Source organism: Harpia harpyja, chromosome 8 (genome assembly GCF_026419915.1).
Source record: "Harpia harpyja isolate bHarHar1 chromosome 8, bHarHar1 primary haplotype, whole genome shotgun sequence".
Taxonomy (NCBI): domain Eukaryota; kingdom Metazoa; phylum Chordata; class Aves; order Accipitriformes; family Accipitridae; genus Harpia; species Harpia harpyja.
The window spans coordinates 9,041,947-9,054,801 of NC_068947.1; the positions used below are offsets into that span (position 1 = coordinate 9,041,947).

Below are 12,855 nucleotides of genomic sequence, written 5' to 3' on the forward strand. Positions count from 1 at the left end.
GAATTCAGTCAATTCAACTTAAAACGATGACAAAGGAGGGAAAATAATTGAACCTATTCACAATTCTTTAACTAAAAGGCGATGCAGAAAGTATTGTGAATACCGCTTTGAAACCTCTGTCCTACAAAAGGCACCCGCCCGATGTTTTCTTGTGACTTTGAATTTAGAAAGCCAATGCAGATTCTACCTCAGACTTCATCAGCTGCTCGCCGGCACCTGTGCCAGCTCTGCTCTGCTTCAGGAACCGCACGCGGAGCCTCCTTTCATAAACGTTAATGAGTCAGAGCTCATTTCGCAACCAGGCACGGAATTAATGGGAGTCACTTTAGCCCCTTCATTTCTCAACAGTTTTATTGCCTTTAAGAAAATTTTTGTAAAATATAAATACAAAGGCAGGAGATTTACTTACAAAGTTAAAACACAGATCTCAAACATAAACACACAATTCAGAAAATTTAGTTTATGTACAGTTTCAAGCAACTTCAACATATGTTAGTTTTTCAATATTTTACAAGGTACAGAAAAAATAGTTCAAAGTCTTCTTTAAATAAAGAGCATAAAATGTTTAAACATATATAAACAATCCGGTTTGATGTGTGAAAACTAAATTTCACAGCTTTTAAATTAGGATATAAAAGTTCTTACAATTAGTTGATGCGTATGGATATGGTTTAATTTATATTACAAACTATTGAATTATATTCAATAGTGCTTACCTGGCCAAAGCAGGTAATTCTGTAAACAAAAAAACAAAAATAATATCACCAAGTGCCTTACCGAATTCTATCTCCCAAACAAGCCACACGACTTTGATCACATCACCTAGAAAAAGTATGTTCTGTGTAATCAGTGCTTTGTATGAAACAAAGTCAATGTGTGGGTGTGTTCTTTAAAAAAAAAAATGTGTTCCGAGTAATAACAAACTTATCCCAAAGCCTGTGTGCATTTAAAGAAACATTATATAACAATTTTGTAAAAACTGATTGAAGTTAAAAAAAAATTCTTCCAAAATCCATCCAACTGGAATTCAGATCTCTTATATAAAGGAAAGATATTTTCATATTTAATAGTGTCCTTTCTTTACAGAAACAATTGCATTTGAACACATATACATAAAGAAGTAACTGTATAGAGCACTGTACATTAAATGGCCTGATGGTTCACCAGAGGATGTCAAAGGGAGGATCCTCGTGCGGATGCAACCAGTGAAACGAGGAGCCGAGCAAAGTCTTGAGTTCACTTGTAAACTCTACCAAGTCCAACAGCTCTTTGCTCTCCGGGTTAAAAGCTTCAAGGTCCGTAGCGCAAGAGAACAACTGGCTGAGGGAAGTCTGTTTGTAAAACTCTGCCTCCGTGATGGTGACAACTTCCAGATTGGGGAAGTTGCAGCGGAAGATGCGAGATGACATTTTTAGCCTCTTCACCACGTCTGAGAGCAAAAGCCAGTTTCGTGGTCTGTGGAAGCGAAGAAGAAAGAGGCTCCAATAACCGACATTAAGTCACGGGCTTCTTGCCTCTCCACTGTATCGCTGTGTGACAAACCCTCCCTGACCGTACCCGCACAAACAACCCCCCTGAAATCACGGCCATACCCAGGGGGTCAAATATAGCAGATGTGCAGGCGCGTACGTATTTACTCACAGTACCGCTGCCCGCAGCTTTGGGGAAGGAGGGGGACCAGGCATGGAGGGGCACTGGAGCCTATAAACCCAGGGCTCGTGAGCACGCTGCGGGTCAGCGGCCATCCCGACGGCTGCTCACACGGTTAAAGGTTTGCCTGGCTGAGCCCAACTCCCATTCAGCAAGTTAGGAAATGGCCTAGAGTTATAATCAGAAATTTCAGCACCTCTGACTTCCAGAGATGCCAATACTAAATACAAGTCGACAGAGGGGTTTTTCTCAGATTAAGAATTCAATTTCTTAATTCAATCTTTGTACTTGTCCACTTCAGAGAACTTAAGTTATATCCATCACCCAAATAATAAAAAACACGCTAAAACCCACACTCCCGCATGATTAATATTTAAAACTATTTTTCCCATGGCTGTCATCAAAACTGGTGCAAATGACGAACGGTAGCTCTTTATGAAGCTAATTTATATCTTGAATATAAGAGATGATAAAATTTTCCAGGTCTTTCTTTATTATTAAGTATCATAGTACCTTCTGCAAGGTGTTTATTTGTTTGATATGATTCAGGGCTTTAAACCAGTTTTGCTGCGAAGTCTAGAACAGCAGTAACGGTGTCATTTCATCATTCACAAAAGCCCGCCCACTCAGCAATACAGACAAGCCCATTAAATAAAATCAAGAAGGCCTTACAAACATGATATCCAAATTTAAGTGCTAGAAGCACTTGTGTTTTGGGATGTTATACCAAGATGCCTGGGATGAGGGAAGGAATCTGTGTTCAAATGTCACTCATTCAGCTCAGGAGTACGGCACTCAAAACACAGCCCCGACAAGTCAGCCTTTCCCCCTCTCACCTCCTATTAGCTTATTTCTAAAAAGCCTGGCAGTTAACGGTATTGCTCTTTCATTTACGTTAGATAAATGCAAATGTATTTCCCCACAGACACAAACTGCTGCCATCCCAAGCAGATCGTCTCAGCTATTTTTACCCCAAGCCCTGTATTTGTTCTTACCCCTGAGAGAGACACACTTGAATGTTGTAACACGGCAAGGGAGGCTCATCCGAAAATTCAAATTCAAGCACATCGCTAAAGCCATCTTCATCTTCATCACCTGGGCCAGGAGGATTTGCCAAGATGTCAAATCCAGATTCATCTTTTGGATCTAAATAAAATTGAATAAAGGTGCCAAGTCAGCATTGAAGAGACTGTTGCAGGTCTTGCTTTTTCTTCCAATAACGTGAGCTGTAAATAAAATCAGTTTGCTTCCTTCCTAGCTTCCTCTACCACAAAAACAAAACAGCCCCCACCCCCACGTGCCGCATGTTTTGAAAGTCTCCACATACAAAGAAATAAAGGGTAACATTTGCTCACCGCACACAGAGCTGCCATAGAAATCCCAGTACAAACCAGGGTCATCAACACTTCGACCTTGCAGGTCAGTTAAATACTCTGGAGAGGAAAAAACAACAACAAAAACATACTGATGAGAATAAAAAGCTGGCAAGTTTAGCAGACCACGTGTCATACAGTCTCACTATGCATCCTCCATACCTTCCACCAAAAAAACTCCACACTGTATTCCTGATGCACGTGCTACAAACAACAGCATATACACACCATTCTCGCAAGTATTCCTGGAATTCACTTTTCTCCCGCATCCTTTCTCCCATCAACTCAAGTAATGACCCACCGCATCAAATAATCACCCAAGGTCTAAGAGGGACAGACCCAATCTTAAGCTTCAGAAACTGAGAGCGGCATTTTATTTTTGCGAAAGATAGGGATGTACCACACTTTTTAGCCTGCACAGTTATTCTGGACACCAACTGGAGGGTGAAACAGTGGCCCCAAAGAAACTGATAGAAAAGGTTTTTCCACACAGATACATTCAGAAGATGTAATTCTTTTCTACAGACATCATTTGGGGGATCTGCTAGTTGAGTTGATGAAAAGATACTGGGATTCAAGATGTTAAGTCCAAGATACTGGACTTTACTGGAATCCCGATACACCTATGCACTTTCTACACTGCACCATTTAAACAGGTAAGTGGATGAGTACATAAACTCATTGACTATGAACACTGCAAACATTTTCAGAGGTTAAGTTATTAGGGAATGCAAGTGTCTTTACCCAAAACTAACAGGAAAAAAAAAAAAAAAGTGTTAGAACATGGATGTGTTTAAAGACAAGAGCCTTCAATACAGTTTTAGAGCATTTCAGATATAAAATGAGGGAGAACTTGCAAAAAGACAGGTACTAGAAGGACAAAAAGCAAGACCGTGGGAAAACATGATTATGTTTAACAGCTATTCGATTTGGCGAGTTTCTTATTTTCATTTCAAGCAGAAAACTGAAGGCACCGCAACAGCCCACTGACCTCCCACCTACCTATCAAATCTGATAGTGGCATAATCTTTATGACTTATTAAGAGTTTCAATTAGAAGGAGCCCCCATGCATGGCTATGCTTCCCACCTGCAGCCGCTGGGTTTCGCAGGCAGAGAGGGAGCTCCTGCAGCCTACCCTAAGGCTCCTTGGCGTGGAGCCATCCCTGCCAGTCAGCAGGGACTTTGGGGGGCCAGGGAACATCCCCCCATTTGCCACGACCAGCAAAGCCCCACACAACATGGCCACAGACCTGTGAGGAAGGTCTCCATGAGCTCGCTGTGGGTCATTTTCACAATGGTCCTCCCAGAGTAGGTCGCAAGCGTTGGATCAGCACCGTAAGACAGTAACAGGCGGACAATTTCCAAGTGATCGTTTTCAACCGCATCGTGGATTGGTCTAGGGAGAAATAAAAAAGATCACAGTGTTACATTTTGACTCAATCGTATTAAACAAATGTGTTTGAAAAGAAACTTCTGACTTCAGATCAAAGTTATTTATAGCAAATAACACTATTAATACAGCTGCCAATCATCTCATTGTCAGTTTTACTTGCACATCATCCCCTCCCCTCTTGTCTTTCACAGTCAGACTGCTCGGGGCAGATATTTCTGTTACGTCTATTCATTGCTGTACATATTTTGAGGGCCAGTAAAATAATTACACCGTCGTAACAGAAAGCAGGAGTTTGCATGAAGTCTCACAAACATCATTTCGCTGCAAGTCACTCTACCGTTCCAAATCTCTGCCAATTTAACAGCGTGTTGTGGAGTAAGGGCTCATTCAGCCTGCCTCTGGGCAAGCACGGAAATCAGTTACCCAAAGCTCCTAAATTATATACACAGAAATAAGTTATGAAAATTTGCTGGGAATTAAAACTTCTGCGCCGTATCCTCTTTCAATAGTACTTGCGAATATATTTGCAGCACAATTCAACCCTTCTACTCGGACAATAGAAAAACGTGTTATTTTAAGTTTAGTCCACCCAGAAGTTAACGCATTTACATGGCATGAGCAATCTATACAAGCTCAGACATAGATTTTGTGAGCCTACAGAAGGATTATTCATTAATACGCATGCCTGCAATTCCAGGTCTAGAATTCCTTATCGCTAATTATAAATCGCATTAACTTTTGCCTTTAAAATTGATTATACGTAACGGGGAGTTGTCTGGAAGTAGAACATATTACCCCTCAGACTAATGAAGATGTGTTAAAATCCCATCTTTTCCTTAGACGGCGATGAGCAGATGAACTGCCAGTGATCACGGCAGTTCAACTCAACTCTCCACACCTCCTCCTTTAGGCTGTCAACACCGCTGCCCCCCAACAACGCTTTCGAGCTCTCAGACAGATGTATTAAAAGGCAAGAGAAGTAAGGAAGGACTTTAACTAGGATCACGTACTGCCTTCCCGGAAAGCTTTCAGAATGACGTTACAAGGAGAAGTCATCTAGAAGCACAGGCAAGCAATCCCCTCAACTCCGTCTACCAATCTCCCAAGCGACGCTCGGCTAACAACCACGGCTGAAACTCCCTCTGCAAGGAGGCCACGTCCCACCACTCCTTGTGGCACACGCGGCAACGTCCCCTCTATGTCACCACCGCTTTGGGACGGGCTGGCACCCACATGAGCTCAGGGCAGAGGAGAGGCAGATCAAACCAGTCAGGAGAGGAAGGCACACCACCGTTTCCCCATCTATCACATCGCGCTGCTGGTAAGAGCAGGACTCTGACCCATCTCAAAAAGATGTTCCAGGTGTGTTTACTCCAAGTACTTTCCAGTAGGCTGTGATTTAGGGCGATTAACATCCGCCACACGTGAAGCACTCTCGCTTGCCCCCATCTTGCTGGAAAGCTGTACGCAGTTTTGGTTTTGGCATATGCATGCTATATTGACACGAGGAGGTGCACTTGGGAGCGTTTGCGGCTCGTTCCCTATGGAGAGAGGGCTTACCCGGCGCTGCCTGCCTCCTGCACACCCCAAGCCACCAACACAGCAAACAAGCAGGTGATCCTCGAGCTGCTGAGCACAGTCCCCAACCCAGCTCGTGCCACCCCTCAGACCCCTGGCACCAGAGAGAGCAAGACGTGCACACCTTCAAAGCCTGACGCGCCGCTCTTTGGAAAGCCACTTTCGAATTTTAAGACCAGAGAGGTCCACGAGGATCACTTGCAAAGGGTCAGGATATCCCTTCTCAATTTCTCAGGGAAGTCTCTAACATAACACTGAAACTATCTGATGCCCTTGAGACGGACGGTGCTGCAGAAGCCAGCATTCCCAGGGCCTCCCGCAAGCCTCAGCCTCCCACCTCCACCTACCAACGCAGTTCTGCACAGCACCACGCGCCTACGCAGCACCCAGCGCATCCAGGATCTGGCCAGTGCTAAACATCCCAGGCGATACAACATAGGAGGTAACAAATAATAGGGGTGCTGACACGGAGGCTGAAGAAGTATCGGGTGTTTCTGGCTGTCAGCAAGCATCTGAGGCCTGAGCTGTCGGGTCATGACACTCTGAGCATCTACAGCGGGAAAGGTCAGCCTTGCTGCAAACCCTCTTGTCCCCCACCGGGCATGAAGCAACCTTGGCTGAAAGTCTGGCAACAGGCACCGGGAACAGATGAGAGTTACGGCTGCTGCCAAATGCTGGGGACGCTTTTTCTCCCCCACTGCCTCATTTTACTGGAGTCTTTAATTTGAACTGTTTTCCATTTTATTTTAAAATTAGGATTTTCTGATTTTGGAGGGGGGTGGAGAGTGTTGTGGGTTTATTGGTTTGTGGGTTTTCTTGTTTGTTTTTTTTTTAAACCGACTTACCTAAGTGGCTTTTGAAGCAGTAATGAATTCAAGATGATCCCTTAACTTATTAAAAACAGCATCTAAATCACCGCCCAGTGTTTCAATCAATTTAACAACACACAGACGAGTTTATTAAAGGGCGCCTGGGTATTCCCCAGGAAGGAAAAATAGCAGCGCATGGGCTGTAACCCCGGGATGGGACCCCTCTCCTCTTCTACGGGTCACCCACCCCAGCGCAGTGGTGCAGAGAGGGGCAGAGGCAGCGGGCCAGGCAGCGGAGCAGGCAGGGGAGCAGGCAGCGGGGCAGGCAGACCCATCTTTGATGCCTGCCAGAGCACACAGAGGCCGCCCAGAGCATGAGAGGGGATTTTATAGAGGCAAGGGAAGGAAAGGTGCAGTAAAGCCGCGCGGAAGAACAATAAATAGAAGGAAGCGAAGGAAGGAAAGAAAACACTGGTGGGGAGGGAGGAAAAAAGGAGATTCCCCATAGATAAGGCAGGGGAAAAAAGGCAGTAACGGAGTGCTGACAGACTCTTTTACTGGCTAGCACAGCTTCTTGGCAAGCTCACAAGCGGGACCATGCAAAGGCACAGCTACTCGTTTGCTTCTCCCACCAGGGCCAGCAGAAGAGGGAGTATTTTTCAGTCTTGGCAGAGTTTAGCCATCCTCTTTGTAGGATGTAAAAGTGACTACTGGAGTCGGCAACTTTTTCAGATGTGAAAATAAGATTCTTGGGAGTCGTCTCCTGGGCTGCTTTGCCCATATAATCTTTTCCGCCCTGAGCATCATGGAAATAAACACTCTCTATCCCTAATGGTACAGTTAATGGTAGTACAGCTTGTTTCTAAAACAAACTCTTCGAAATGCCCCAGAAGGATCTGGGGACATTCGAGAGCTGCAATATCCTACAGAAGACACACATCTCAACCCTCTCTTGTGTACTGTCGAATTCTTCCTACTATTTTTACTGCTACTAGAGTTAGGAAAACATTTCACTGGGGGTTTATCATTCCACCACCAAAATTATAAACTATTTAGACCAGTCAGGGTTTGCTCTCAGCCTTTCAGGCACCATCAGAACTTTCCTCGCTGCAATAAGAGGTCTCCTAACTCACCAAGCAATACCATATCTTGGCATTTTATTTATACTTCCATCTACTCTATTACGCAATGCTGTCCCACGGAAGAGGCAAAGCACAAGTTGCAGGAGGGCAGCTACGCTGGCTGCCTCTTCTTTAACGCAATTAGCTGCTGGAGGGTATCGCTCTGCCAAGACCAGCTGAAAGGACACAGGAAGAGAGCCATCTTGGCATGGTCCTCCCAGGGAAAAAATAAAAAAGGCTGAGCTCATCAGCTGCCAGCGAGAAGCATAAAGCAAAACTGGCTGTGGAGAGCGAATCTAGCGAGCGAACTCTGAAGCAACGGAGAGGTCTCGCTAACAGGCGGGAGAATGCCTGTATTTTTGGCATGCGGCTTTGTTTTTAAAGCGATGCCGGTTCAGCTAGGTCATGCTGCGGAGGTAAGAGAAGAACAAGGAGATAAAGCCAAACACACCGGCAACTATCCTTGCTCATGTCAGGCACTGGTCGTGGAATGCCCCTTGTTCAGCTACTGCACTTACTGGGGTCCTGTCAGGGAAGGAAAGCGCTCACCTCTTAAGCACGGTCTATTATTATTTATAGGTAAGACGATTAAGAGCCCTTAGTGACTGCGGCACCTCTGAGACAGGTCTTAAAAGATCTCGCCCCGTTCTACAATAATCTTTGATTAGCCACTAATTCAGCAGCGGAGTGCTTGTGTATTCAGGGTCTGCAGGCGCTGCATTTGGAGAGCCACGATCAGCATAGAGTTTAAGGGGAAAAACACAGAAGACCACCGTAGTTAGCCAGGCCAGATGTGCTGTGAATAGGGCAGACAGACGGACGTCGTGTGCTGCAGGCAGCAGTAGGCCACTACAGTCCGGCGGCACTTCGTTTGTTTTTGGCTTCACCGAGATTTCTGATAGCATCAGGAACCAGAGGCTGAAAGCCTACCTTATCTACTGAACTCACGACAGACTGGCTGCGTAGGTACATAAAAGGCAACACCAAAGCAAGAGGCTCAGGTTTTTGCTTCGCTTTGAAAATTAAACACACGCCTGCAAAACCACCACATCGATCGGAGCACCTGCAGCACTTCGGACAGGACTGAGAGGACAGATGCACGGACTTCGCAGAACTTTCCTACATCCTTCAGGTTCATATGGACATTTTGTTCAGACTGAAGCCGTATCGACTTTTCAGAATATCCTCCAAAAAGCTGACCACCGAGGCAGCAGGCAGCACGTAACGCAGACCGAAGCTTCAGGCAGCTGGGATCCAAGCGACAAACGCAGCGTACGCGGTTACATCACAGCTCATGCAGTTACATCACTCCTCTACGCAGATTTACGTTAACTGGCTGAACAGAACTAAACACATCCACTGTTACTGCCTGGAGACTTGAGAGCTTCCTGCATGACCAAAAATATCTGTGGCTAGTGGGCTTGTGAGGTGGCGGAGGGGGCAATAAGGCATATTCAGTGTAGTTAAAAAAGCAGAGGAGGGGAGAAGTCTTTGATGGTGGGTTTGTTTGGAGTTTTTTGGTTTTAATATTTTAGTATCTTTCCAAGCAACACAGTTGAGGAAGACTGACGCTTCTTTCCTCGTAAAAGTTAAAGGAGAAAAACTCACTGAGGCTTCAAGAGAGAAATGGGATTTGTCCTATGAATACCTGGGCCTGCTAAAAGGTGGTGGATAACACTGATCAGAAGTTCCTTGCAGAAGCTTCTGCTCTCTGCTCTGCCCAACTCAGGGCAGCTAGACCATGTTTCATCTGTATATTACATGCGTTTTGGATTCACACTGTCTGTTCGACAGCTTTTCAAACAAAACATAAGTCTGTCATCAGGAAAGAAAGGGAACCGCAAGCTGAGTTCTGACATTAACGTCTATGATCAGAATATTATGATGTTCATTTCTAAAATGTTCATTCCCCAAAACAACTTTTCAGGGTACATAAGCCAAGTTTTTTTCTTGAAAATCAGCTCCATCTGTGAACCAAAATCAAAGGTGGACTCTGAAGTGGTGGGTGATTAAGACTGGTCAGAAACTTGCTGGGGTTAATTTTCTATATAGGTTATTCCAGCAAGCGAGACAAAAATAATTTAGGATTCTTTTTATGGCAACTCGCCACTGTTGCATAGGTCACGTACTAAAGCTGGAGACAGCAGAAAATGCGGGGCTGTTTGTCAGCCTAGAGAGCTGAGACTTCTTACAAAGAAGTGGGAGATGGAGAAGGAATCCGACAATCCAGCCGGCGTTTCAATGTTTCTCCAGAAACGTCTCCTTTGGGCCGTGATGGGCCAATAACGACTCACCATCATTAACTTCTAATGGACCATCCTAACCAGCCCTCTTGGGACTTTTGTTTTCCTGACTCCTCCCTTCCCAAGTTAATAAATAAAGGGCTTAAAAACAAAAGAAGCAGACTCTTAGTTATGCTAATTTTACCTCCCTGGCTATTTGGAAGGTGATAGTGAATTCGATAAACCATTTAAGATAAGAAGCTGCAGGAGCTTCAAAGAATACAAAGCAACCTGTCGCCAAAATGCATAGACTGGATAGTGCTCTGCATATGCTGAGAAGTTACCCCAAGGTCAGCCCTGCAGAGGTGGTCAAAGAGGTACTTTAGGAGATGCACAAGCTTAAAAAAGGTGCGGAGCAGCATTTCTATCTCCATAAAGCAAAAAAGAAAAGCTCACTATCTATTCTGCGAGCACAGGAACTAAGCATCCCTACTATTCTGTGAAGGAAACTCAAAAAGGCTAATTCAGGATAAAAAAAATAAATCCAAAATATCAAATGAGCAGATAGTTTTAACAGTTCAGCAAAACAACATTTTGATATAGCATATATAGGACTCGCACACCTCATCACCGCAAAAGCCTGAAGTGCTCTTAAAAGTAACCCTGCAAACAAGGCAAAGCCCACTCTTGGCACAACTCAAAGGACCCGGAGCGCATACGAACAAGGCTGCAGCTCAAGTATCACTCCTTCCTGCCCTGCAGCTGGCAATTTCACAAACTCTTTAAAAAAAAAAAAACAAAAACACAAAGCACAGCTTATTAAAATTCCCAGAAGGAAAAAAAAAAAAATTTACACTGAACTCGAGTCACACCAAAAGTGTGCCCCCACCGCTTTATTAACCGGAGAGCGGAGGAGGTCACCGAGTCCTGCACGTTCCTGCCTAAGGACCAGCAAAATAAGGAGGACACCGTGCAGCAGGACCTTGGCAGCAGCGTTGCCGGCTTTGGGGGTTTCATGCAGGATGAGGAGGGGGAACAAGGGGAGGGTAAAGGAGAGGCATAAAGACGGAGGGAAGGGGTGCTTCCTCCCACCATCGTGGCCAAAGAAACCACCGCCCGGTCGGTGGCGGTGACCAGCCGATGCCGCTAACCTGGTTCCATCCTGCGCGCTGCAGTTGACGTCAGCCCCGTACTCGAGGAGATGCCGCACGATGCTCAGCCAGCCTCTGGCACAGGCCTCATGCAGGGCACAGTAACCCGCGTTGTCACGATGATTCACATCACACACTTTGTTTTCCAGACAATACAGAACCACTTCCTGGAAATAGGAGGAAAAACAGATACATCGAGTTATTTCTTGCTGCGGAGATGCACAGATTTCTCTTCCTGAAGGAGAAGCAGTGGGGGAAAGGGCTAAACGCAAAATCCCTACGATATGTCTAAGTTACCCTCTTTGAGATGGGTCACTCAAAAGGAAAAGAAAAGGGAGAGCCGTTGCAACTTGGGTTTATTCAGGAGAGACAGCAGAGACCACGACTTCCCAGGAGCAGACTAGCTTGGGCAAAGCGGCACCGAGAGCTCTGCGCCCCGCGGGGACCTTCCCGCAGCCCCCAACGTCAGGAATCGTCGCAGAGGGGGAATGTGCAAGTTTCGCAGACAAAACTCACAGCTTTCCACTTCTCAAAACTTCCACGCATAAAGCTAGCAGGAAGGTTTTTACTCTTACATCTGCATTTTTTAGCAGAAAATTCTGCAAGCACAACAGCAGCACAGCCGACGTCAGTTTGATTTTAAAAAGAAAAAGCGCATGACCCGAAACAAAACACATTTAAGACACACAAAGGACGGTTTGCTATCTGCAAACAAAAAAAAAAAGCCCGGCTCTATCAAGATCGGGGAAATCCCATTTTCACCCACCCTGGTTTTCTGCACGCAGAACTAAAGCCAGGCACCAGGTTCCAATAACGAGCCCAGCGCCGTGGGAAGCCATGTGAATTTAACACAATTCATCTTGCAGTCAAATATACCACGGTCGAGAGCCTAGGCCAGACTCGGCTCTACGTTGTCGTGAGGCCTTGAAACAATGACTGCTCCATCACTCAACCAAAAATTTAGGATGGTGCAAGTCTTCCTCAATTTGTGTCAGATGCAAAAGAAAAAAACCCACACATTTCTAAGTGACGCTGTATGTTTAAAATAGCCCCCACGTTCCCAGATTAGTGGCAAGCCATTAATTTTGCATTTGCTCCTCTCGAAGGCTGAGTGACATCGTTCGCAAAGCCAGATACGGCGTGGAGGGGGCACGTGTTTGCTTTGCCAAAGCAAGAAAATAAAACAACCGCCAGGTGCGATGCATTTATTCTTCGCGTTTCAAAATCTACCGGAAAGCCTGCAATAATCTGTGTTCTGGGTATACCTGACCCGAGAGCTGGTATCCAGGATACAGCATGAAGCTGCTCTTTTAGCAGGCCCTCACTAACCAGGCTAAAGCGGGGAGCTAATGAGCTGCCCGTCCCAGGCACCAGAGCATCCCCATCATCTGCCACTGGGACGGAGCAGTCCACCACCTACACCTGATGCAACCACCGGTTTAACCTGGGATCCCCACAGTCCCACCTCTCGCCCAACAGGGGCTCTTAATGTTCCTGCTAATCAGCCCAAAGGCCAAAAACCGGTCCAGAACGGATGCTCTTTACCCTGCACTCGCT

At 45.6% G+C, this 12,855-nt stretch overlaps 1 protein-coding gene across 7 annotated transcripts in view; it reads right to left on the reverse strand.

Annotated features, from left to right (window-relative positions):
• Positions 1 to 333: 333 nt before the first annotated feature.
• Positions 334 to 12,855, reverse strand: part of BCOR (BCL6 corepressor) — an 82,773-nt gene continuing 70,251 nt past the window's right edge. For all 7 annotated transcript variants that reach the window (XM_052793988.1, XM_052793986.1, XM_052793989.1 and 4 more), the window contains 5 exons: positions 11,299 to 11,465; positions 4,275 to 4,420; positions 3,006 to 3,083; positions 2,646 to 2,796; positions 334 to 1,455 (listed from right to left, as the gene is read on the reverse strand). In XM_052793988.1, the coding sequence (XP_052649948.1) occupies positions 1,161 to 1,455; positions 2,646 to 2,796; positions 3,006 to 3,083; positions 4,275 to 4,420; positions 11,299 to 11,465 (837 nt within the window). In that variant the 3' untranslated portion in view covers positions 334 to 1,160. The remainder of the gene's footprint in view (positions 1,456 to 2,645; positions 2,797 to 3,005; positions 3,084 to 4,274; positions 4,421 to 11,298; positions 11,466 to 12,855) is intronic.